The following is a 26043-nucleotide window of genomic DNA, read 5'->3' on the forward strand; positions in this document are numbered from 1 at the left end:
ATTTGTATATATTCTCATAACTTCTGGCAGTGGTTTTTACTGGTACAGGATCTCATTTTGAGTGTAAAGTCAAGATGAAACATATGACACTGGATGTTAATAGAAAATACAAAAGTAGTAGTTGGATGTAATTAACAAGTAACCATAGCAACAGTTCATTGTCTCTATTATTACATTTCTCAGCAGAGGCTGGTAAATTATTATTTTTAACCATTTGTCTTTGCTATAGGAAGTAACCTGCTGGAGTGCAACCTTCAGAAGGCTCAGCAATATAGTATCTGCATAATGCTTTCCATAATCTCAGAAGCAGAGCCAGGAGTAGGAAAATTTCTGTCCACATGTGCTGGACCTGGTTACAACAGACATTCCAGTCAAATGAAATGTTTGTACATACATTCACTCTTATCCTGTTCCTCTCTTTTACATCATCATTCATATACCTGTATGAGGTGATTTGTAATGTTGTACCCATTTGTGTAGCAGTTTTCTTTACTATATCGATTTAAATAGTGTAAGTACTTTTATCAAGGTATATTTATAAAGAACTCAAAAATCAAATGAAAACAATGTGGTTTTGATGCATTCAAATAAATTTTTAAAACCATGTAATATGACAGCAAAGGAGTCTTTTGAAGGAGATGCCATCAAACAGGATAATAGAGAAGGTGGCCTGTGTACGCAAATAACTGGAAAATGAAGGCACAGATTTTCAGAATTTGTTTTCACAAAAAAATACTTGGAATATGAAAAATAGCATGCATGTAAGTAATATACTTGTAAATACTTCTGCACTTTCAGTGTTCAATTTTCATGCTGTAGAACTTGGGCTATTATTTTCTGGACTACAGGCCAAAGTACAGGATATTAGTTTTATTGCTTGCCTGTTAAGTAGATGCATTATATAAACACATGCCAATAAAAGTCCCATCTTAACTGTTATTGTATTGAAATATAAAATATTTTTTAATGACTTGCCCTTCAGATGCAGGTATGTGAACAAAGCTGTGACACATTGATTTGATTAAACTATATGTTTATTGAAATCAGACGTTTATTTTGAATACCTATATTTGTTTCATTTATTATTTTGTATATGTATGTAAAAGAATATCTGAAACAATTATGAATGTGCGTTTTCCAGCGGAAGTGATACCCTAGCATCCCTAGTAAGTTTCCTGCCTTTCCCATAATACATTTGGCTTTGATAAACCAAGGCTTTGCTGGGTTTAGTGGTGCAGGTTTTCTAAAGCTGGGGTGAAGACCATCTTCTCCAGTCTCTTTTAAACCTGTACTGCCCAAGGCTTGTAGGTTCCTGCCTCAGCTGGGGGGCACTTAAAAACAAACAGAATGAATACTTACTATTTCTATAACATTGCTAAGTTGGAAATTTTTTCAAAAAAAACCCCCAAAAAATATCAATATATGGAAGATGCACTGTTACAGGTAGTAAACTGAAACAAATGCCAAACATAACACATGTAACATAAGAATGAAGAAAAACATGTATAAATAAAATGCAGTCTGTTTAAGTACTGGAATGTGCTTTGCTATTGTGTCCTTGAGCCCAGTACACAACATATACGGATCCAGTGGAAATCCAGCCAAAGAGTAAAACTAGATTTGTGACTGAAAATAAAGAAACATAAGGCCACGATAAAGAGAGGTGTCATACGTACCAGTTTGGTAAAGCTGTCCTCACAGGCATTGCGTATCCTCTCTGGAGTGGCTGGGCTATCCAACCTGAACGGGCCTCTGAGTCCCGATTCCGCCCTGGCAGCGGTTATGGCATCTTTAATGGCGTAGAACACAGAAGCAGCTAGAAATAAGGGTGGTTCCCCAACAGCCTAAAGCAGAAATTAAAAATGAGAAACAGGTACTCATAAATAACTGCTCAAAACTGACACAGAGAAAGCACATTTATGTCATACTCAGTTACTATAATCATTTGGTACATAAACCACAGACTGCAGGTGCTGCTGTTATTAAACATAAAAACAAACTATCCAAGCAGACAAAGAGGCATATGATTTAAATTCAATCTAATTGTGACCAAATGCTCCGTGGTTACGTTGACTTGTTCAATGGTCTAGTTAAGACAATATCCTAACAAGTTGATTTGAGCCACAGATGATCTACCATCTATGTGTAACCAGTACACCAGCTTTTACACACTGATTTTTATATAAGTCACAGATCTCTTTCAAAGTAACACCTCCAAATCCCCACCTTGGAAGAGAAGATCGCCTTCTCATTGGGCGCATCCCTCAGCAAGGACACGTTCAGCTCGGTGGGGATGTCGCCGAACGCTGGGATTTTATACATTCCGGGGCCGCGGGTGAGCAGGACCCCTTCAGGGGAGTAGAGCAGCTCTTCCAGGGTGAAGAGGCCCACGCCCTGCATGAATGCTCCCTCCACCTGTAGAAACCATCTGAAGCAACCTTCTTCCAACCACACTTCCAGCAACCATCACAATACACAAGTACACAAGTTCTGGAAATTCAACTTAAATACGCATTTGATTTTGCTGTGCATTTGTTCCATATTTGTATTTCTCTCAGCGAGAAGTTAAACAATAGTTTGTACTGTGTGCGCACACAGTCATCATATATAGCTTAGGGTGATTAATATTTATTAATCATTAATAACATTAGCCGTACCTGTCCAATGTCAATGGCTGGGTTCAGGCTATTGCCAACATCCATAACAATTGAGGTATGAAGGTTCTGAAGGAGAAAAAACACATCAGTTCTTCCAATATTCATGTATTTTGAAATAAATCACATGTTCTTGACGTGGAATGCTATTAGACTATGGATGGAAAGGTATGATCTGAGAAAACTGCAGTAGTCTTACGCCCAGTGATTCCGGGATAGGCTGCAGACCACCATGACCCTGACCAGCATAAGTGATTAATGAAAATGGATGTATGGTTGGATCCTCTGCGGTGCTATTCACACACACACACACACACACACACACACACACACACACACACACGCACACACACACACACGCACACACACACTGGCTGAAGCTGCTTGTCCTGAGGGGGTCGCAGCGAACCAGAGCCGAACCCGGCAATGCAGGGCGCAGGGCTGGAGGGGGAGGGGACACACCCAGGACGGGACGCCAGTCCATCAGAGGGCACCCCAAGCGGGACTCGAACCCAAGACCCACCAGAAAGCAGGACCCAGCCAAACCGCTGCCCCACCACACCCCCCTCAGTACTATTCAATTCAAGATATTTTTACGGAGTGCTCTTCTCACACAGTGATGGAAAGCATTGAACAAAGGATCAGAGTCATGATACAAAAACGCTACCTTGTGGTCTCCAGTCAGACAGTCAACCTCCACTTCCGAACAAGCCACACCATAGCTGAAATAGTTAAACGGCTTTCCTTCGTTGGTCTCAAAGTCATAGCCCATGTCGGGTGTTCTGCGCAAAATCCAAAAAAAATATCTGCTAAATATCTTGAACTGTACTTCTGTTTTACTTTTTCCTCAAACTCCACATTACACCCACAGCTGGTGTCCCTTTCATTTCGTCTTTTTCCAGTCCCCCCCCCCCCCGCCGAACTTGGATTTGAAGTCACAGCTGTCCATCAATGTCAATGAAAGAGTGATGGGCGGGATTCGATGGACCACAAAGGAGGGACTTCCTACAGGTTGAAAATTAACTTCCTGGAGGCCACTGGAAAGCCTTCTGCTGAACTAACAAATCTGTTCTAGTGAGAATTCGTGCCTTTCTAGTTACCTTCTTATTGCTGGTATTTTGATATTTTTCCTCCTTGCCTCATTCGTATCACTTCTATACTGCTTGTACGCCTCTTTGTTTTCTTTCTTTAGACAGTGTGAAAGTAGGGTAGTTGGGAAGGTGGCAGAAGACTTTGTTTTGGGTTACGTTAGTTAGGCCTTTTCTTTGCTTTTTGAGTCTCCTTTGCATTTTTGTACGGTTTGCTTGTTGCCTCTTTATTTCGTACTCTTTAATTATTTACCCGTTCACAAAAACATTAAACACGCACTCCCTGTTTGTTGTCTTGTCAGTTCATAACTCATAACTTGGTACAAAAACTTTGTTACGCTCCTAGACAACCTTGGGATCGAAACACTTCAATATGTGGCACAGGAGGATAAAATGAAATATAGAAAATGTTTATAAGGAGTGCCTTTATTGCTGTGCTCTGTAGAGTATGTTATTACTGTTTATATATAGGTGCGTGCACTAATGCCACACTGTGATCAAAACATTCACCTTAAACCGAAAGTTAGGGTCATGCGATTTTTTTTTGTCCAGGCAATTCTACTCACTTACTTGCATATCTAAACCTTGATGTTCTTTGTTTTGTTCGGACTTACTTGTAAAATCCATTTGCTGATAAATTTACTCTGTCAAAATAGGCTGCTTTCACCTGAAATTAAATGAAAGTGTCAAACAGAAAAAAAAAAATAACATGTACAATTATGGTATTAACAGGTTTTGAAATAAATGTATGAAAAATGAATTGCAAAAAAATTGCATTTCTGGTGTGTCATTGACAGGAGAAGTTCTTACCCAGTCCTCCCAGGTACCCTTGGGGTTCTTGGTTTTATAGGGTTGTAGACGCTGGTTCAAGGTCTGGCAGGCATCCTGGGAGGAACAAGTAAATTTTCAGTACAAATTAAAATCAAAACCAAACACACACACACACACACACAAACTTTCTGAACCGCTTGTCCCATACAGGGTCGCGGGGAACCGGAGCCTACCCGGCAACTCAGGGCGTAAGGCCGGAGGGGGAGGGGACACACCCAGGACGGGACGCCAGTCCATCGCAAGGCACCCCAAGCGGGACCCGAACCCCAGACCCACTGGAGAGCAGGACCCGGTCCGACCCACTGCGCCATCGTGCCTCCCCCGCAAAACCAAACATTACTGATGTAAAAAAATGAAAAAGATTTAATATTGCCGAAACATTAGCCAATCATAAATACTGTATATACCTAACAACCCTTTCATATAATAGTGATATCATATAACTTTGCCATGCAAGTTTTTTCACAATGAGTAATGCATATGCTTTTTTATGCATCAAATTAAATGCTGTTTTGTTTTCTGCTTTTTCACGCTTTGAATATGGGAACATACACTTGTGGAGTCACTGTTATCCTATCATTTATTAGCGATGGTGTTGATGTCATACATAGATGGCCATGCCGTTGAGATCGGAGGAAGCAGAGGCTGCGGTTGGACTGGTGTTGGGCACTGTGCTGGTGCTTGTTTCCGAGATGTGGATCTTAGAGCAGGGGATGCCCAGGACTTTACTAGCCACCTAAAACAGGTATGAATGTAGACAACACAATGTTACAATGCCACACGCTGAGCAAATAATCAGGAGCTGCTTTTGCACATTAATATTAATATCATGTTATTGCTACTTGTACTATCAAAGTATTAATGAACTGTGTCAATCTTGACATTGTAAGTTAACTTGGATAAAGCTTTATAATAATAATAATAATAATAATAATGATAATAATAATAATAATAATAGTGGTTAGAGCTGCTGCCTTTGGACCCAAAGGTTGTAGGTTCGTTTCCCTCCTCCAGTTGTAGTCCCCTTGAGCAAGGTCCTTACTCTAAAAGTTCTCCAGTAAAAATTACTCAGTTGGATAAATAGGTAAATAATTGTAAGTATCTTAACCTTGTAGGTTGCTTTGGAGAAAAATCCCAGTTAAATGACTAAATGTAAATTAAATAATAATAATAAACACACACACACATTTTCAGAACCGCTTGTCCCATACAGGGTCACGGGGAACCGGAGCCTACCCGGTAACACAGGGCGTAAGGCCGAAAGGGGAGGGGGACACACCCAGGACGGGACGCCAGTCCGCCACAAGGCACCCCAAGCGGGACTCGAACCCCAAACCCACCGGAGAGCAGAACTGTGGTCCAACCCACTGCGCCACCGCGCCCCCTCATAATAATAATAATAATAATAATAATAATAATAATAATAATAATAATAATAACACAGATACAGAAAGTAGGGTGCTTTTTCCACCTTTTTTCTTCTAATTCACAGTGTAGTGCTCATGTTATACTTCTGGTGACTTTGTATGAAATAATTAGTAAAAATAACTAATTTGAATAAACTTCCTACCTGGACCATTTTAGTGTGCAACCCCTGGCCCATCTCAGTTCCGCCGTGAGTGAGCAGGACTGAGCCATCAATGTACACATGGACCAGTGCCCCTGCCTGGATCGAGTAAAGGTTAGAGGTCAGAGCTCCATCAGAACACACAACCCCATTGAAAGTGCAAATCAGTGTAGGTGAAGAGTGTGGCCTCCGGAAGAAGATGTCAAACTCTTTACTGCACGTTCCTGAACAACATAGTATACACAATCCTAGAATACTGGCTTTACCTGATTGAGAAAGAGGGCGGTGAAGCTAATACCGAACTTGGTTGGTATGACAGCAATCCCTCTTTTTTTCCAGCGGTGTTGCCTGCAGAGTGTCCCACAACAAATTTGCAACTGCTCGATTGTCTTGCTCAAAAGTAATAGCAGACAGAAAGATAAAATACAATAATCTTTGTACACTTTTCATGTAATAGTATACCTGCAGCAGTCTCATAGAAGATTTTAAAAAAAAAGTCTGCCAAACCTGCACGACCTGCATCATCATGAACCTTTCCAGGGCCTCATCACCTGTTGAACTGCTCTATTGCCTTCCTGCGCTGGTTATACTGGGAGATGGATAAACACTCTTCCCAGCAACGATCGATGGTGAACTGCTCCAGGCGCTGGGTGAAGGGCGTCCGGTCTCCCTGCTTGTACATGTTCAGTCTGCGCACCTGCAGAGGGAGACGAATTTGTGGTTCAGACAATAACTATAGACTGGAAGGAACTTTATATATTAAACACAGCTGCTGTGGCTTCAGTGGCGTGAGCCACACTGCATGTCTGGATTAGTAGATTTACTCCACCTATTCTAAAAGCCGAACTTCCGGCGCTCACCTGTTCAACGGGCAGGCCACAGTGCAGCGCCACGTCGCCCATCCAGCTCTCGGCCACCATCATACCCTGGGGGCCTCCGAACCCCCTGAACGCTGTGTTGGAGGGGAGATTCGTCTTGCACATATATCCCATTCCCCGGATGTGTGGGATGTTGTAGCAGTTTTCCATATGGAACAGAGCCCTCTCCAAAATCTAAAAAAACCACAACTGTTATTATATCCATCTTCAGACAGCTGAGAAACCCGATACTGACATTTATTCAATATAATACTATACTGTATGTAATACTATATAATACTATAATAGAGTAAAGTACAAATAACACTCCTGTTGATGTAATTCACTTTTTGCATTTTTCTCTGAGATTTATGTTGTTTTGGAGAAAAGCATCTGATGAATGAATAAGTGTAAATGCAAAGGTTAGAAGGCTGCAGTGTGTGCATATAAAGAAAAACTTACTGACAGTGAGAGATCCGCTGAGTTTCCTGCATTGCTGTAATAGGTCACCTCGAGAGAAACTATCCTTCCAGTCTTCATGAAGCCTACCTGAACAGAAATTGAGCACATGGATAATTTTATGTGCCGCTATTATGCTCTGAATGAAGAAAAGAATAGAAAACATCATACTGGACAGTGTCAGTGTCAAAAACACCACCTGAAAAGCAGAAAAGACCAGAAAGCTTAAGAAGCAATGAATGACTGAAAGACAATTTATGATGTTGGCATTTCCAGAATATGTAGTGCAACATAGATATTAACCTTCCTCTACTACCGTACCTTATAGCGGCCAAGAAATGGGTGGCGACCTCCCGTGACAAGCATGTCTTCATCTCGGTCCAGCATGCAGCGAACTGGTTTCTTCAACCTGTTGGAAGTAATCATATTTACCAGGGAGTTTAAAACAAAAAAAATGAGCTCAGAGAAAACAAATCTGGGGTTCAGAAATAACAAAAACAAGAATAATATCTTTAAAAAATGGTAAAGACATTGGTGCAATCATACACAGTACAAATACACTCATACATTTGAACACACATGCTGGGGGCACCTACTTCTGCGCTGCTACGGCAACCACAGTTGACAGTATGGTACTCCTGCATTCCTTGCCCCCAAAGCCACCCCCCATCCGCTTCACTCTGCAGACGATCCGATTGGCTGGAACTCCTAGGGCTTTGGCAACCAGCATCTAACATTACCACGAGGAAGGCGAGAAACAGCACGACTACCATTAAAATAGAGGAGCATGAGTACTCTGTAGACGCAGGTAATGAATATGAAACACCCTATTATTGTCTGCTTTACTCTGTATCAATAAACTTCTCCCACATTATTCGGTCTCCTGGTATCCACTTTTTCACTTATCCGGTCTGAGATTATTAATACAACTTATTGTTAATTGGTTCAGACTCTTTTATAGAGGCTGCCACTACAAAAGAACAATCATCAAAAGAAGTGCAATGAATTCAACACACATACAACTCAGTCAACAACAATTATTTTTCTGGGAAACAAACTGTGAAAAAATCAAACTTAGGTAAAATCTTAAGTAATGTGTTATGATATTAGGCATCGCTTAGGGTGAATTTGGGGTATGATCGTGTTGGAACCAACTGGAATTTTTCATCATTAAAATATAATCTAAAATTATATTTAATGTAATTTCATTATGTGGTTAGTCAAAATTCAGTAGTTTTTCAGGAACTAATTAGGAGTGGTTAATGGGGATAAGCATATAGTTGCATATATTTATTCACACTTATTTTACAGATGCCTTTCTCCAGCATGGTAATTTTTATTAAAGCAGCTCAGGGTAAGTACCTTAATCAAGGTCACTACAGCAGGAGGTGGGATCTGAATCTTGGTGCTTTGAATGCAGAGCAACAGATCTAACCACTAGGCCAGGAGCCACTAGACCTAAGTTCAGTCTTTAAGACAGGAAGTTCTGCAGTGTATAACGATTCCTTTCAAATGGTGACAAATTTTCATTTGAGACACCAGACGAGATAATTTACGTCTGAGCTCTGGATGAAATCTCACCTTTGAGCTCTGAGATTAAAAGATAGCCAGAAAAGTACAGATGTGAGAAACTTTCCACTGCTGATTTGTATGACCCTAAAGCATCCCCTACTAGGGGGCGCGGTGGCACGGTGGGTTTGGCTGGTGCCTTGCTGTGTGGCAGGTCTGGGGTTTGAATCCTACTTGGGGTGTGGTGGCCCTGTCTTTCTCCCTCTGTTTGCCTCCCCCGCCATGCGGAAGAAGGACCTGGCAACCCACCCCTGTTTCCTCCCTTGACTTGCCTTGAAAACCACGCAAGTGGTCGGCTTTGACTCGACATTTACCATTCTTACCAAAGCATCCCCTGCTCTAGGGATTACGGGCTAGGATGAGAGCCAAAATCCCCAAAATTCATAGCTAAAACCTACCAGAAGTCAAACGCAAGCCCTCACCACAGTGCCTGAGGACATACCTGCGTTTTGGAAGTGGACTGAGTGGACACAAACATCTCCATTTCCCCATCCTCTCCTCTGGGAACCGCCAAGGTGCAGTTTGTTTCCAGGTAGAAGTGCTCCTGGCCCCCAATGTGCATCTCGCCTGTCGCAGAAATAACAACTGGCATTTGACGGTCCGTGAATTTTGAACACCAATACCATACGCAATACTCGCTAATAAAGAATCGTCACTGGAAAGCCTCTTGTGCGACTTAATGGTGCAACAGTTAGACATAAAATATCATTTTAGTCAAACACGTTATTACGCACCCAAAATAGTATGCAGGATTCTTTTTCTTTATTAAGTCATAGCATATAACAATCTCTCATTTTACCATGCTCTGTTAGCATAATTACTTACTAATTTGTCATTGAAAACATGCAATTCAAAGGCACATGTGAAGATGCAAATCTGTAACGAGTACTAACTTTATGAGATTAGTGCTGTTCAATGCCTTTTAAATGTATTGTGCTGATTTCCTCATAAGATTTAAAAAACGGGTTGGTTTTCTGTAAGTTTGTCACCTTCCAATATGTGATCTGCCTTTTTAAACCCTTCCTCAATGTTTCCTTGCTCAATTTTTCTTGTGGGCTGGTAAAATGATTTACAGGAAATTGCTTCCTATGTGGAGAAAAAAAAAATCACAAATGAGAAAAAGATTCTACTTTCTTAGTTCATGTTAAAGATCAACCAACCTAATCAGCAAACACCTTCATCCGAAGCAATTTACAATACATATCTTATAGTTTTTGCACTTTACCCAGATATTCTGTGGGATGTTTACTGACACACAGCAGGAAACTGAACTTGTTCAAGGCTATGTCACACTGATCCTTACAAATCAGCCTGTGACATCCCGCTTGGATTTTATGGTGACATCGGAATAATTTCTATGGCAAATTCAGGCTTTTTTTCAGAATGCTCTCAAAAAAAAAAAAAAAAAAAAAGCTGTGGTGAAATAGACCTGGTGCTGGGTTGATGTTAGATGAATACTGTGTTGCTTTAGCCCAGCTTGTTTGGTTTCAACCCGTTCTGATTATATGGTTGATCACTATCCATCCACCCATCAATTTTCAGTAACCACTTCTCCATTCTAGGGTCAGGATGGTCAGGAGACTATCCTGGAAGCATAGAGTACGTGCCACTCATATGTCTCACACACTCATTCACTCACACATTCACATAATCTGGGCAACACAGACTGAACAATTCACATGAGAAACATACTGTGAGAGGAAATCACAGCACGGGGAGAAAACCCACATGAACACAGGGAGAACATGCAAACTCCAGATTTGCACCAGATTTTAGCCAGATTTGTACCTACGCCTGAACTGAAGCCAGGGTCTGTAAGGTAAATGTTATATTTTTATTATTTTCCCTTTAATGTCATTGGCTGAGAACACAACTCATCATGCAGGATCTTCCGTATGAATCACTAAAACGGGCTGAAGTGACCCACCATGCGTTCCCTCCTACGCAGACTCAGAATGGACTACTTTAAAGGCATACAAGATTAGAGTGTGACCTGAAACGACAGTATAGCAGCCTGAGATTTGGCAGGGGCGTACAGCTGATACCAACCTGAATGGTCACAACAGGTTTCAGCTCTTTGTAGGTGATCTTTACTGCCTTTGCTGCCCTCTGGGCATGAGCTTGGGTGTCAGCAACAATGGCTGCAATAATGTGGCCCACGCATGTGACCTACGGAGAAAAAGTACGGAGTTCAATACACAGCTTGTGGTGGCAGGTGTGAAAGGAAAGGCAGCATGAATGGGTCCCTGTAGGCCGATTCTGTGGTTTGGGGGGACCGAGAGGAATCGTTCACATTCTATCTGCAATGATGATTTAATAGTATATCGGTTGCTTCTCTGAGCTGCGACAGCAGGGATGTGAGCCTCTCCACACTATTGAGCAACTAAGTGATATTAAAGTACACCTCACTTGAATTACCATTGATCCATTGTATTTAATTTAAAACAATTTAATACATCCATCCATTGGCTACACCCTGGACAATTTAATACAATTTAATTTAATACAATACAAAGTATTTAATTTAATCAGTTTTTTCCCTCAGGCCATCACTGTCATGAACAGTTAATACTCCCCTATAGGTCTCCTGTCAGTGCACCTTTATCCAGCCGCTTTTTGTTTATACACACACACATTGACTGATGGGGTCCCTTGTGATGGACTGGCATCCCATCCTGGGTGTGTCCCCTCCCCTTCCAGCCTTCCACCCTGTTTTACCAGGATAGGCTCCGGTTTGCCGTGACCCCACTTGAGAGAAGCGGTTTCAGACAGTGTGTGCGTGTGCGTGTGTGTATACTCTGTAAATATGTTATTTATTTATTTATTCGGTAATTCTGTGTCAGCTGTTCCTTTGTCTGTAAATACTGGAGGCACCTAGAACCACAGCAAATTCCTTGTGTGCCTCAGCACACTTGGCCAATAAAACTCATTCTGATCCTGATTAATTTAAAATGTACCTCAGTACAATCAAGTTGCCCCTTTTCATGTATTTCTCGCCCAAACTAAAGAAAACTACTGGTCTGAGCAAACAGAATTTTGTCAGAACTGCTTATAACAATCCAGAACTAAAATATTAATCTCTTTCTTTGCTGTAGGAGGTTTGAATCCACTCAGTTTAAGAGGTTCTCTTAAATGATCGTCGTCTCCTAATCATATCATTTAAATGCACAAACATGTTTCACCTTTCAGCTGATGTACTGTAAAAATAATAAGTCAATAACAATTAGGATGGAGTCTGGTAGAAATGCTTGTGCTGTAGAGGGAGAGAGATTAAACAGAGAATGACTTGACATGCATAACCTAAAATGACCTGAACCACATGCGAGCACTGTCCCCGCTAGACCAGCTGTCTCCGGTCACATCAGTCGCAAATACGGTCTATGGCATAAGGTCAACTCACACTGCCGGTCATGAGCTCATGCCATCATTTACACATTTAATTCTTAGTCACAAAGTAGTTCTACTGCAGGGAGCACATTACATGTCTACAACTGCTGAGTGAATTTATTCAGCTTGACAGTTTTTGGTTAGTGGGGGTGTCGTGGCACGGCAGGTTTGGCCAGGTCCTGCTTTCTGGTGGGTCTGGGGTTTGAGTCCCGCTTGGGGTGCCTTGTGCCAGACTGGTGTCCCGTCCTGGGTGTGTCCTCTCCCTCTTCACCCTTGCGTCCTATGTTGCCGGGTTAGGCTCCGGCTTGCAGCGACCTCGCTCAGGACAAGTGGTTTCAAACTGTGTGTGTGTGTGTGTGTGTGAGAGTTTTTGGTAACCATGCTAGGCCTTAGTGTTGTTGCACATGAGCTCACTTCAGCATTTCTATAATCCGTATTTTTTTTTAACAAACATACACACACACAAGAAGCCAGATCATTCAGCTATTTCATATTAACATTTATCGCTTGTCCCACACGGGGTCACGGGGAACCGGAGCCTAACCCGGCAACACAGGGCGTAAGGCTGGAGGGGGAGGGGACACACCCAGGACGGCACCCCAAGTGGGACTCGAACCCCAGACCCACTGGAGAGCAGGACCCGGTCCAACCCACTGTGCCACTGCACCCCCCCGATCAGCACATACTTCTGTCCAAAGATGCATAGATGCAGTATATTACATTGCCCAGATATTCAGAGTCCAGAAATGTTTCCCCTTCAAGGGTCCCTCACAAGAATGAAGCCGCCAATCTTCTGTAAACACTTCCAGTTCCTTAATCACTTTGCTACCTGCTGCCTAATGTAGAGCACAGCTGCTCAGCTGCCCCCCCCGCGTCTACCCCGCCTGTTCCCTGCATTAGTGGACTGAGTCTGTCTCCTCTCATCAGGTGGAGGTTGGACTGTGATCCAGAGGTGCCAGGACGGCTCTGTCAACTTCAACCGTAGCTGGAAGGAGTACAAGGAGGGCTTCGGGGACCTGCACACACAGTTCTGGCTGGGCAACGAGCACATCCACCAGTCCAACCCACTGCACCATCACGCCCTTTTCATTTATAAACATATTATGTCATAAAAATAACATTTTATGGTTACAATAAAATGGCATTTTATGATTACCTTGATAGGCTTTAGTCTTGTTGCATGAGGCCATTTTTCAACACTGCAATCCTTTTTTTAAACATACATGCATACTTGGAAAAACTATTGCTTATTTCAATTAACTACTTAAATTAACAATTAATTAACAATCCTTCTGTTTCGCTAAACTTTTAAATGCATTTAATGTGTGACTGTATTCAGTAAAAACACCCACACACAGAGTTCAATGACTGTTGATATGATTTTTTCTGAAAAAACAACCCTGGAATTGCCGGTGAAATATAAAGAAAACAAGTAATTGACCTGTCAGCTCCGTTATGAACAGTTTGAGCTATTTTTACTCTATCTTCGTACCTCAAAGTGTTCTTAAGAATCATATTTGCAGTATTCAACTGGGGCCTGAAACAAAATATTTGAATTCTGTTATTGATTTGTTTTTTAAGGCAACACAACTTATCTCTATATTCTGGTGTAATACTGTGTGGTGTGAAATTATTTTGTTCATGTTGTCAAAACTCACCATGTCTTCAGCCAGTACAGTCTCATCATACACGGCAGGTCCTGTCCTGTTGCTGCCAGGGATGTCCTTCGCAGTGAGGAAGGCCACCACCCCGGGTACACACATGGCCTCTTTCGTATCGATGTTCCTGGAAATAAAAATGCCACATCACAGACATGACTGAAGACCAAAGCACATACGACTCTCTCCTCCACCAACAGCCAGAAGAATCATAGATAAGCTGTTTCTTGGACTCACTCGATAAAGGCATGAGCCTTGGTGCTGGTGACCAGAGCCAAATGAAGCTCGTTGTCATAGCATGGGATGTCATCGCAGTACACCGCCTCCCCGGTGGCCTGTTTCAAGGCAGACAGGTGCATGATGGGTCGGCCCACCACGTCATCCTTGTTCTGCCCTGGAGGCACCTCCTGGAACCATGTCATGTAAGTATTACAACCCGCTACTTATCACTTAACAGCAGATTTTGGCCCTCTTTTGCTTTCTCGTCCTTTACAACACAATTTAGAACATTTTTTCATAATTTCAGCCAAATCAAACTGTGTCTATAATTTCCGTTCAGCTGTGATGAAATCTAATAGGTGCATGGACTTCAAGCACTGTTATGTGGCAGGACAGCTTCAGTTCAGTTCAATGGCAGACAGCTTCAGGGTTTGCCATAGAGAAGGTAGATACAATGAGAACTGCACCTGAAAAAGCTGGGTGCTACAGGGAAACACACTGTGGAAAAGCTCTGCGGCGCTGGCATAGTCAGGTCGGACATCTTCCAGAACAAACCCCTACATTAAGAGGAACACGGCACAAGTGGGAGGTTAAAGCTACAAGTGAAATGAAGGATACAATCAATAACTCCTTGAGCGCTATAAGCGGCCTGTTTGGATGCACTGAAATGTTTGCAAATGGATGTGTCATAGTAATTTCAAAGCAAAATTACTACGTGAATCTAACAGTTTGTGAAATTGTTTAACACAAAAATATACAGCATTTGCCAGAACTGTGGCCAATACAAAATCATTAAAATTATCATGGTGAAGTTATGGTCAAATAGTTCTCCTCATTGTAGTAGTTTCACTGACAGATTAAACTAAAACAGATTAATGAAAAAGCATTTTAACCCGTAGCAAGAAAAACAGGGCTTGAACCAAATTATTGGCACACAACGGTCGGTACTAAACTGTACTGCATTTAGAGACTATAAGAGTATGGTTGGTGCATTTGCAAAGGGCCCACATCTTACTTCTACATTAAGATCTTGAGCCAGCTTGTGCTGGACAATAAGGTAGAACTTGAAAAATAAGCTAATGGTTAGTGTTCGTCTATAGGTAACCATGCCGCCAGGGGCTGAGGGGTCAAGGGTCATCTCCTTAGCCAATAAGGAACAGGCATCCTGGAGGAGTTCATCACTCCACTTCCTGCAAAAAAGAGCATTAAAACCAATATCACAGAGGAACTTCAACTGGTGAAATCACAGGTAAGTGTGAACTATGGGACAGCTGGTAGCGTAGTGGTTAGCACTACTGCCTTTAGATCCAAAAGGTTGCAGGTTTGATCCCCACTTGGCTGCAGTACCCTTGAACAAGATACTTACCCTAAATTGCTCCAGTAAAAATTACCCAGATTTATAAATGGGTAATACTGTAACTTTAACATCATAAGTTGCTTTGGAGAAAAGGCGCAGCTAAATGAATAAATGTCAACTGTTTGTGTGCTTAGCTAAGGCAGTGGCCATTTTACATACTTACATATAACCTCTCTGAACTTATTTGTGGTTGTCTAACCTGCCAGTCAGCCGCTTGCAGGTCTCCTTGGCCAGGACAGTGGTGGGCGCCATTCCACCGTAGCTGAGCCGGAGGTTGCGAACACTGTTGGTGTTCTCTTCAAATGCGACATTCATTGCGCAGGTCACGGTGGCTATATCATCCTCGCGGCGCTGTGATTGCTTAAAGGCGGAAAAGTACTGACCCTGTAAGACAACAAGAGACTTGACACTGAGCGATCCTATACCAAAAACGATGAGCTTTGAAACAAAATTTCAAACATATGTATGTTGTCATTGTGGGCAAGGTATACCATGGTCTAACCACAGACCCAAACAAAAGCTTATAGAAACATTTCTTAAAGGATGCCCAAATTACTGCATAATTAAAGAATATGTTGAACAAGCTACCCACCTTCTTTGTGAAAGGGATTTCAATAAAAAGCAGAATCTCGTCAGGCTTTAAGACTGTTTTTCGGTAGCCTGGGAAGAAGCTGTCATCCATCTCTATGACTCTCTTCCCACCTGGAACAGATTATTTTACGTGGCTTTGCTCTAGGTGAAGAATAACCTGGCATTATTGTCACCATCTTTACCTTGTTTATTTTGATGAAAGCCATAAAACCATTCTTCAGCTATTCCAGAGTCACAACCATTATGTATTCAGCATGTTAAACACAAGCTGTTTCTTTTGGTTTTGTACTTTTAGAACAATGAACTTTACACCAATATTATATTTATTTGAGTTCATGTTGCTACATATTGTCTCTTGTCTAGCTTTATGGCAACGAATCTGTCCAACTGGCAAAGTACAATGTGATAATTTCCCATGAGTTCGTGCCTAGGTGCTACCTACCTTTGGATGCCAGGGTAAGCTTGCAGCCAGCTGCCAGGAACACAGGGTTGAGGTCTGAAATGGGACTTGCTGTCACGATGTTGCCTCCAATAGCCTACCTTTCAGAAGACAAGGGATCAGCCATAAATAATTAACCAGACTAACGTTACCTGCTCTCAACAACACGTCCAAAAGATATGAAACAGAAGCCAGGAAGAAGATGAGGCCAAATTCACCTGAAGAGGATGCCCACAGTGGTAGCAGGCTCACTCACCGCAACGTTTCGGACCTGCTGTCCAGCAAACCAGCGGAGCTGCTCCAGCACAGCCCGGAACACCTCAGTTTGGTAGGTCGGTAACTCCTGCACAGCATCACGAAGTACCATCCCCAAGCGGGTGAGGGTGCAGGCAGCTCCGAAGAGAATCCCTACAAACAGACAGGGGACGCTCTTCTATTGAAATGGCAATAAAAAAATCTTAAAGTGCCATTGAAAACAACGCAAAAGTATCAGTCCCTCTCAAAATACAGGTGGTCCCCGATTTACGATGGTTCGACCTGAGATTTTTTCAAGTTTACGATGGTGAGCTGGTGATAGACATTCAGTAGAAACTGTACTTCGAATTTAGAATTTAGATTTTTTTCCAGGGCAAGAGATACTCTCTCGCAATGCTGGCCAGCGGCAGCAATCCGCATCTCCCAATCTGTCACACAGAGGTGTGTATTAGGTGTATTAAATGCATTTTTGACTTATGACGGGTTTCGGAGAACGTAACCCCATTGTAAATCAGGGACCACCTGTACTGGAAGTGGTTCTGGTTCTTTAAGTATAAAAAAGTAAAACACACACACATATTTTCAGAACTGCTTGTCCCATACGGGGTCACGGGGAACCGGAGCCTACCCGGCAACACGGGCGTAAGGCCGGAGGGGGAGGGGACACACCCAGGACGGGACGCCAGTCCGTCGCAAGGCACCCCAAGCAGGACTTGAACCCCAGACCCACTGGAGAGCAGGACTGCAGTCCAACCCACTGCGCCACTGCACCCCCAAAAAATAAAACAAAGTACAGGAAATATATATCCCACTCTACTATGTCTGCTTAATTTATTCAGAGAATTTGTCAATTTTTTTTTCTTTGTATCCCTTCAATACAATTCCAGTTTATAGGTGCAGGCTGCAGAAACAAAGGATGTAATTACAGTATCTATCTAAAAGAACATTAAATTCAGTTTTGCCAGTCACAGTGAGCATTCTTTGTATGTCCTCTTTGTGGTGCTACAGTCATTATGATGGGGCAAAGCCATATTCACCATCTGCTGTACGTTGGACAGTGTTAAGTTCTGGGATGAAAGCTGGAGCCAAGATCACAGGATACAAGAGGTTCTTGAATTTCATCTCAATACCTTAAAAAGGAGAAGGTCATGTACAATAATGGGATCACTGCAGTGTTACTGTATATGGGATGAAGTCTCACTGAGATACTTATGGAGAATTCTTCTTCCTTAAGAGGGTGACCCACCAACTTCTGTATTGCCCACCACGAGCCGGGCCTCGGGATACTGGGTCTTGAAATCCAGGAGTTCTGTCAGGGAACTGGGCTGGATCCAGAGAACTCGCTCTCCTTGAAAGCACAGCTGCTTGAGAGGCTTCTTACTCAAACCCTACAGAGAAGAGGACAAGATACTCTGGGAATTTTGTCTGTGTTTTACATCAGCCCCTGACTGATTGTTTTACCAACACTGTAATACTGAGCAATGGTTTACACCTTCACACTTTTTAATAATTTATACAGTTTAATATTTACTGTAGAAATTCAAAAATCCTAAATCCAAGATAGAAAAACAGTCCTTCAACATCACCTAGTAACCTTTTGACTGAAAGGCCACACAATGAACCACACACACACACACACACACATTTTCAGAACCGCTTGTCCCATACGGGGTCACGGGGAACCGGAGCCTACCCAGCAACACAGGGCGTAAGGCCGGAGGGGGAGGGGACACACCCAGGACGGGACGCCAGTCCGTCGCAAGGCACCCCAAGCGGGACTCGAACCCCAGACCCACCGGAGAGCAGGACTGTGGTCCAACCCACTGCGCCACCACACCCCCCTGATTAAAAACACATTTATATTTATTCATTTAGCTGACACTTTCCTCCAAAGCGACATACATCTCATAAAAAATACAATGTACATTGTACATGTTCAAAATAAAATACAGAAAAACACTTCTCATATTTATATACATACCAACAGTTCTATAGGAAATATTATTTCTTGTGTAGGGTCCAAGGGCATGAACTCTGATGGGTTGTACAGCAGAAAGTCTCCCTGCCATTACAAATAAATAACAAGTTAGCAAATGGAAAGAAACCCATATTTGGTAGTTGTAGGAATATGAGCGAATGATAAAGATATGACATTTTAACTCCACATGAATACCCTGGAAGTACACTTTATTATATTACCTGTTATTACTGAGAATAAAATTAGTAGTCGAGAGAAAGTTTATGAGCTCTGGATTTTAAAATGTCATCTCAGCCATAAAAACAGATAAAAAAATATGGTTAGAAAGAAATAGCACACGGCACACAAAAATTTACATTGTGTGGGGCAGCAGGTAGTGCAATGGTCTGAACTGCTGCCATCCTAAGAAGACAGGTTTAAATCCCACCTCCAGCTGTAGTACATTTGATCAAGGAATTACCCTGGACTGACACAGTAAAAATTACCCAGCTTTAGGTAAGTTATTTAAATGATTTAAATGGGTAAATAACTGGAAGGGGCATAACATTGTGAGTGGCTTTGGATCAAAGCATCAACTAAATAAGTAAATTGCTGTATCTTTGTTATCATGTTATATAATTTATGAGTTTACATAGAAGCTCTAATGCTTTGGTCAGTAACATACTTCAGACCCTTCAAATGCACAAATTACTGTTGAGTCACATGACCTGTTGCTGAAAATGCTTATAGTGTCTCTGCTGCTGGCTATAGAGCTGAAGCAAATCGGTTTTCACATATAAGTACAGATGTCTGCCCTGATTTAATGTTGAATGCTACGGAAGTAGGAGAAGAAAAGAGGAGATGTGTTCATTGAGACGTGAAGGCACTCACTTCACTGTGATTTGCTTGTCCTTCAGCGCCCATGCAGCAGCCATTCTCCTTTCTTTTCCCTCCACAGCAACCACCGTCCTGCACGGGGTAAAAAGGGTCATCATGAGATTATGGCCTCTGTTATGTTTTTTGTTCTGTGTGAATTGCCAGGTTGGACATTTCATAGCACTAGGATTCAGACGAAAATCCACAGTGAAGAAATAACACAATGGAACAATTTTTTTTCAAAGTTCTCAGTTATATTGACTTTTGAGCTGATTATGATTAGTTTAAGTTTACCAATTACAAAACACCACTTGTTCTTCTAGAATGCTAGTTTTAGCCACAGAATATTGCTTTGGTCCTGAGAAGAATTTTCGGTCCTTAGAAAAATTTATGAGAATTTTTGTTGACAAGTTTAAGGAACACTAAATGGAGAGATTTTAAATACCATTTATTTAAAAAAATTACATACATATTCTACACTGGAACATTCCAGAAAAGCACTTAAACATTGCAGCCATTGGAAGATTGTAGAAGGCACAAGAATATTGTAGAAAGTACCAAAACATTCAAAGAAAGAATCAAATCCTAAAAGGTACTGGAACATTCGATGCTTGGAACCCGGTGACAAAATTTGCCAATTTCAAGAATGTGGAATATTTTTCTAAAAACTGATATATAGTACAAACTAGTGCCAAAAGTATGCTTAATCTAACAAAACTGAATGGAAAATGCAAAAAAAAAAATCAACATAAAATTTTTGTTACATTGTGTAATGAGTGTGTAACACTAAAAATATTTGCTACTTTAGTGTTCACTTACCTTGGCAAATGTCTTGTAGCCCTCCAATATTGGTCTATAGCCTGTGCAGCGACACAGATTGCCTGTAGACAGCATGTGGAAATATAATCAAATATAACCATGTGTATATAAGGCATGTATGAAACAGAACTGGTTAAACACAAAGAGTGATTCTTTTTCACCCTGGGAAAAATGCCAAATATACATTTTGGGCTGATTTTTACTGGATAAGACCAAAGCAAAACAACACAGTCCTTCAATGCACATATCACAAAGCTGGGTAGAAAATGCTCTTGTCTGCTAGATTTCAAATGTCATACATTTTCTTGGGTACATTGTTGAAATGAACATTTTTGGTACATTTTCATGCATTCAACATATTCTCGCTTGGTACATGCTTCACTACAAGTACAAGGCCAACCAGATTCCATGTAGGTTTCTTTTTGCCACCAACATGGACTGCAAACAAAGGTTTTAGCTGTGTTTCAGGCACACCTGAAGCAACAGCACTGGTAGGATCTGAGCACCTCACCCTGGAAGGCCTCCTCTATGTCCAGCAAGGAAGGCTGTGGGTTATTCCTCAGCAGAGCGTACATGGACATGACGATTCCTGGGGTGCAGAATCCACACTGTGACCCGTGAGCCCTGGCAATTCGCTCCTGAACAGAAGAGAATTACATTTTTGTTGTTCGTCTAGTACAAAAAAGTTAATTTAAGTTATACAAATAAACTTGGCTAGGCTGTAAATAAACAAGCAAAATAACAATCACTTAAGTCAATAGAGATCCAATATGTCTGTGTACATAATACAGCTGCTGAACATCTCACAGAGGCATTTGACAAAATTTTTATGCCTGGGTTTTTCACAGCTGAAGATGGACTATTAAGGGTAAGGGGATTTGTTTACGAGTTATGTATTACGAGTTATGAAATACAATGAAATATCCTCTAACTGGCAAGTGCTCTCACCTGCACAGGGTGCAGTTTGCTGGCCACACTCCCGATGCCTTCCACTGTCGTGACAGCACTGTGGTGCAAGGAGCAGAGCGGAGCCAGGCAAGCATTTACTGCAAAGTGTCTGGGAGGAGGTGGTGAAGGACTGGACCTTGATTCGTACTGACCGTATTCGCACCAAAACACTAACTCACTTACTATGGGAAGAACATTGAAGACTGTTCTTTAATCCAGGGGTGAATGATGCCTTTCTATGAAAGTCCCCTTGCTGCTCTAAAACCATTTGTATCGTGGAAGAAATTCAACATAATTCAAACAAAGGACCCAAGACAGGAGAGAGCGTCTTACTTTATTTCACCTCAGATGGAGGGAGAGTCCCCCGTCACCTGTGTCAGCATCTAGGGAGTCTCCCCGAGCATCCAGGACACACATATTATATAGTTCCAAAAGCACATGCTACATACATGATAACATTTCTCATTGGCTTCCTTTTTGCGTGATCAACGCGTGAGCAGCTCGTGTTTGCTTCTAATCTGTTACTTACTTACCTACTACATCTCCTATAGGCTGAAGTAAGTTATGAACATCATATAGCAAGAACCCTGCACCCCTTCAGCTTGTCTCTCAACCTGCCAACATTATTTATTCCCTTGTTTTTCAGTGCCAGCCAGTCTCGGTTACCCCTTAGAGCCGGGGGTGCAGTTTCGGTACATCCCGCTTCTCACACAGTGGGCTTTCTACAGCAGTTACAGAACACATCACTTGTACATTTAATGCATACCGTCATTTCTACTGCATTTTCTTATTTTTCTCCCACACTATACGTATCTGCATGCAGCTATATCCTGTTTGATTATGTCTTTTCGGAAAACCTGTAACATACAGTTAAGAGGGAAATCACTAAAGTATCTGATCCTACATCTGTTGACTAGTTAATCAGTGATGTCTAAACTGGTGATGTCCCACACCTGCACCAGCAGCACCTGGCTCCGAATAAGCACCTGGCTTCAACTGGAGCACTCAGCTATAAAAACACTTCTCAGCCTCTTCCCATTTGTGGAATCACACTTGAGACAGATACACTGGCTGTGCTTGCCAGCCCAGCTTGCAGTGTGTTTCCTGTGTCCCATTCCTCATTGTTCTCCAGTCCTGCTCCATGGCTCTTCAGTAATGATCACCTGCCTTGTCCCCCGACCATGATTTCTGATCCTCGCCTCTGTCGAGCTCGCCAATTGACTGAACATTCGCCTGTCCCTAGCCACGAGATCAAGTCTGGTCCCTTGGTTCTGAATAAATGATCCTGCACTTGGGTCCAGCCTCCTCCAAGTCCCCTGTTCTCCATGACAGGTGAAGGCACCTATACTCTCGAAATGCACTATTTCTTATACTGAACATGACAGCTGTGACATCTACAATCTGATCAAGATATTACAGTTTTGAAGGTGATCTTGTACATTAACGCGACTTCCCAAAGCATACATAAAGCATTTTTAAAGCTTACATACTCATGACAAGTTATATAAGGCATAAAACAAAAATTGAGAATGTGCTGGAACATCTGCTTTGGGACATCAAAATGTGTGTGATGTTTTACATAATGCCATACAATATTTGTCGTGGCAACAATTATAGTGGTTAAGGACATGGCCTAGTTCACTTGGAGGTTGCTAGCCCAAGTCCCAGAAGTAGTCATACTGTAAAACCATTGAGTGTGATACAAATTACTACAGTAAGGTATTCCACTGTTAGACCTGATACAATTTTAGGACACATGGGTATAGGCCTCAGTCTTGGCTAACTAAATATTTGACATATACATCTTAGCCAGATTCCACCAGTTACGATGTACTGATACATGGAAAAAAGCAGAAGTAAGGTTTGAGTGGGAATGAAGCAGTCAATGTTTATCGGATCCACTGCTCCAAGGTTTGGAAAAAGATACATGATCCTGTCCTGGTGCGAGCTGAACCTGGAGACCATGACGGTGCAGGCCCCACAGCCACCCTCGGCACAGCCCAGTTTAGTTCCAGTAAGGCCTACTGTGAAACGCAATGTTAAGGAACAATTCCCAGCCTGCAAAGACTTCAATTTTAAATCACGCATTGGCAAGTATCATCTGAATATGAACAACTTACTGTCCACAGCATGCCATCGTTTACACTATTAATGATTACCTGGAGTAAATTGTGCTGAAGCAGGATTGGGTGATATGAGATATACCCCCACTGATGTTTAATCCCACTGTGGCTTCAGAGTTTAAGATTAGTGTTTCTGTTTTTTGTGTTTTATTTATTTTTTGTGCATGTTTTTTTGTAAAATAAGAGGAAATGCTATTAGAAAATAAAAGAGTATAACAGGGAAGAAGGTTTTTATGCTTAGTAATTCCTGAAAAACTAATCTGGAAAAGGTAAAGCAAAAGATTTTACTACTCGGTGAACAAAGAGGTGAAAAAGGAGGAGGCAATTAACAGAGTTAGGTGACAGACAAAAATCTCAGGGTTAGGTAATTTGAGGATATATGAACAATTTCATGTTAGGATTTCTACTACTTGCCACTTGTATGGAAGCGTGAAAAACCTAAAAGCATTACAGTAGCCTTGGAATTTTATATCATATATTCATCAATTTGCATTTTGAGCTTGCCATTTTTTATTGTTTTGAACATATCCAAACAGGAAGCAGTAAAATAACTTACATTGTTTGCATGTACAGAAAGAAGCTTGCATAAATTTGTGCTGAGTCATCAATCTCAGCTTTCACTCCAATTCACTGGATATGAGATGGCTTCAAAAAATTGTTTTTACTTTTTTAGGTTCGTTAAGAACATCAGTTTTAAAAATAACCAAAATGATCGTTTACTGAATTAACTGAAGTCAGCCCCTGTTCTTAAAACCTTTATATTTGAAGTTAGTGCCATTTAAAAAGTAAACAGTACAAAGTACAGGAACTGTATGTCCTGGAGGAAAGTTTAAAACCCTCCAGTAACTTGTTCAGTGTTATAAAAAGTACTTCAGTATAACTTTTACAATTAATATTGTTATGTTGTTTAAATGGTATAAAAGTTATACTTTTATTTTCCTGCATTAAATCAGCTGGCAATGAAATCACTGCCAGACTTAACACAACCAACAACATTCCATTAACACATCAGTTTATGAAGCTTAGGTAACATTTTATGTAGGTTCATAATTTTATTCCCTGTATTGATTGGGTGAGTAAGGATACATTTGGTCCTAAGATATGTCAGAAGTGCCATCTCTGGCTCCGCATTCTTCTCCACCACCTGAAAAAGAACGGCATGGGGTCTCCATGAAGTGAAAAGTCCTACAGTGTCACAAACTGTACACCTGCTGCTGTTCCTGCAACTGACAGCTGCATATGCAGAACAATACAAGTCAAGGTGTTTGTTCCTGCAAAGCCATTAGACACCTTAAGATGACTAGAATAAAGAGAGAACTCCATCTTCTCCAAAGGAATAAATGATCAAGTTACACTTTTCACATTTCAGACATGCACAGGCTGATAGACTTCTCCGCAGTCAAGGCTATAATAAACCTTTCTGAATTTAGGACGCAAATGTATGATCTTAACATCCAAAGTCTTTCAAAGTTAGTGTGTGGTGAGTTTGCACGAAGCTGCAAAAAAAAACACAAATGAGATTTAATGTAATAATTAGAAAACAACGATCCTGACCTTTTTTCCATTAACATAGAAGAGCAGATCGTCTCCTGCGGAATCGACAGACTGGGACATGACGGCGACGGTGTGTTTGCGCTCCTCTCTGCGCTTCTTTGGAATCCTGCGCGCGCTCCGCCACTTGGCGCGCCGCGCTCCGCTGTGCGCACGAGGAGGGGACGCACCCTGGACTCGCGCTCAAGTTCTCAGCGATGACGAGCTCGAGCTCAGGCGTCTCACAGGTGAACAGTCAGTGTGTACTCAATGGATTCTGGATCTCGGTACTCTCCGTACATTCGAGTAAAGTTTCACGCAGCTACTCGTGTGATGAACATTGGCTGTGTAAAACTAACTGCACTTTAAAATCACGCGTCTGCCTGCCTTTCTCCCAATGCACATGATCATGTATTTTCTGAGATGACGTACCTCGCTTTGGAAAAAAAGCTGCTAAATGAATAAATGTACATGTAAATATAACATTCTTCGCGGTAAGGATCCTGTTTTCCCGCAGGGTCCAGGTGGACTGTGTAGCAGAGCCACCCGAGTGATGGCCAAGACTTGACTGATGCCATGGTTTAGTTGATTTATTGAAACTAACTTGACAACCTCCACCAACGTAAGAGCTGGTGTAAAAAAAAAAAAAAAGAAAGCACAAATATTTAGCATTTAGCTTCCGTTCAGTTCTTCCTTCGGCAATATTATAATTATCAAAGTAAAGTTATATCTGCGCGCCAGTCGCATTAAACTAATTCGTCATGTCTAAGCGCAGGGCTCTTGGGAATACAAGACCGTGTCAAAATAAAAGCCCCCTTATAATGACCGTATGCTATTGCAATTATATGGCAAAATAAAA

General features: G+C 41.7%; 1 protein-coding gene across 2 annotated transcripts; it reads right to left on the bottom strand.

Annotated features, from left to right (window-relative positions):
* Positions 1-45: 45 nt before the first annotated feature.
* On the bottom strand, positions 46-25426 carry xdh (xanthine dehydrogenase). 2 transcript variants are annotated; one of them, XM_018733479.2, is made up of 36 exons: positions 25209-25426; positions 24741-24798; positions 23459-23555; positions 21532-21640; positions 21095-21221; positions 20584-20645; positions 19780-19857; positions 18913-18993; positions 18178-18319; positions 17969-18061; positions 16933-17084; positions 16680-16773; positions 16239-16348; positions 15846-16030; positions 15305-15479; positions 14757-14846; positions 14308-14477; positions 14071-14197; positions 11075-11194; positions 10015-10111; positions 9468-9592; positions 8053-8186; positions 7778-7865; positions 7460-7546; positions 7001-7192; positions 6692-6837; positions 6407-6488; positions 6144-6239; positions 5181-5309; positions 4553-4627; positions 4357-4409; positions 3322-3436; positions 2658-2723; positions 2227-2415; positions 1677-1844; positions 46-1331 (listed from the first exon to the last, which is right to left on the bottom strand). In XM_018733479.2, the coding sequence occupies exons 1-36, from the start codon at positions 25266-25268 to the stop codon at positions 1281-1283; spliced, it is 4023 nt and encodes a 1340-aa protein (XP_018588995.1). In that variant the 5' UTR covers positions 25269-25426; the 3' UTR covers positions 46-1280. The 2 variants fall into 2 exon arrangements, with proteins under 2 accessions (XP_018588995.1, XP_018589002.1); XM_018733486.2 differs by lacking the exons at positions 46-1331; positions 1677-1844; positions 2227-2415; ... (1 more) ...; positions 3322-3436; positions 4357-4409 and having other exon boundaries at positions 4552-4627; positions 5126-5309.
* Between the last annotated feature and the right edge of the window lie 617 nt (positions 25427-26043).

This window comes from Scleropages formosus, chromosome 15, assembly GCF_900964775.1.
Source record: "Scleropages formosus chromosome 15, fSclFor1.1, whole genome shotgun sequence".
Taxonomy (NCBI): Eukaryota; Metazoa; Chordata; class Actinopteri; order Osteoglossiformes; family Osteoglossidae; genus Scleropages; species Scleropages formosus.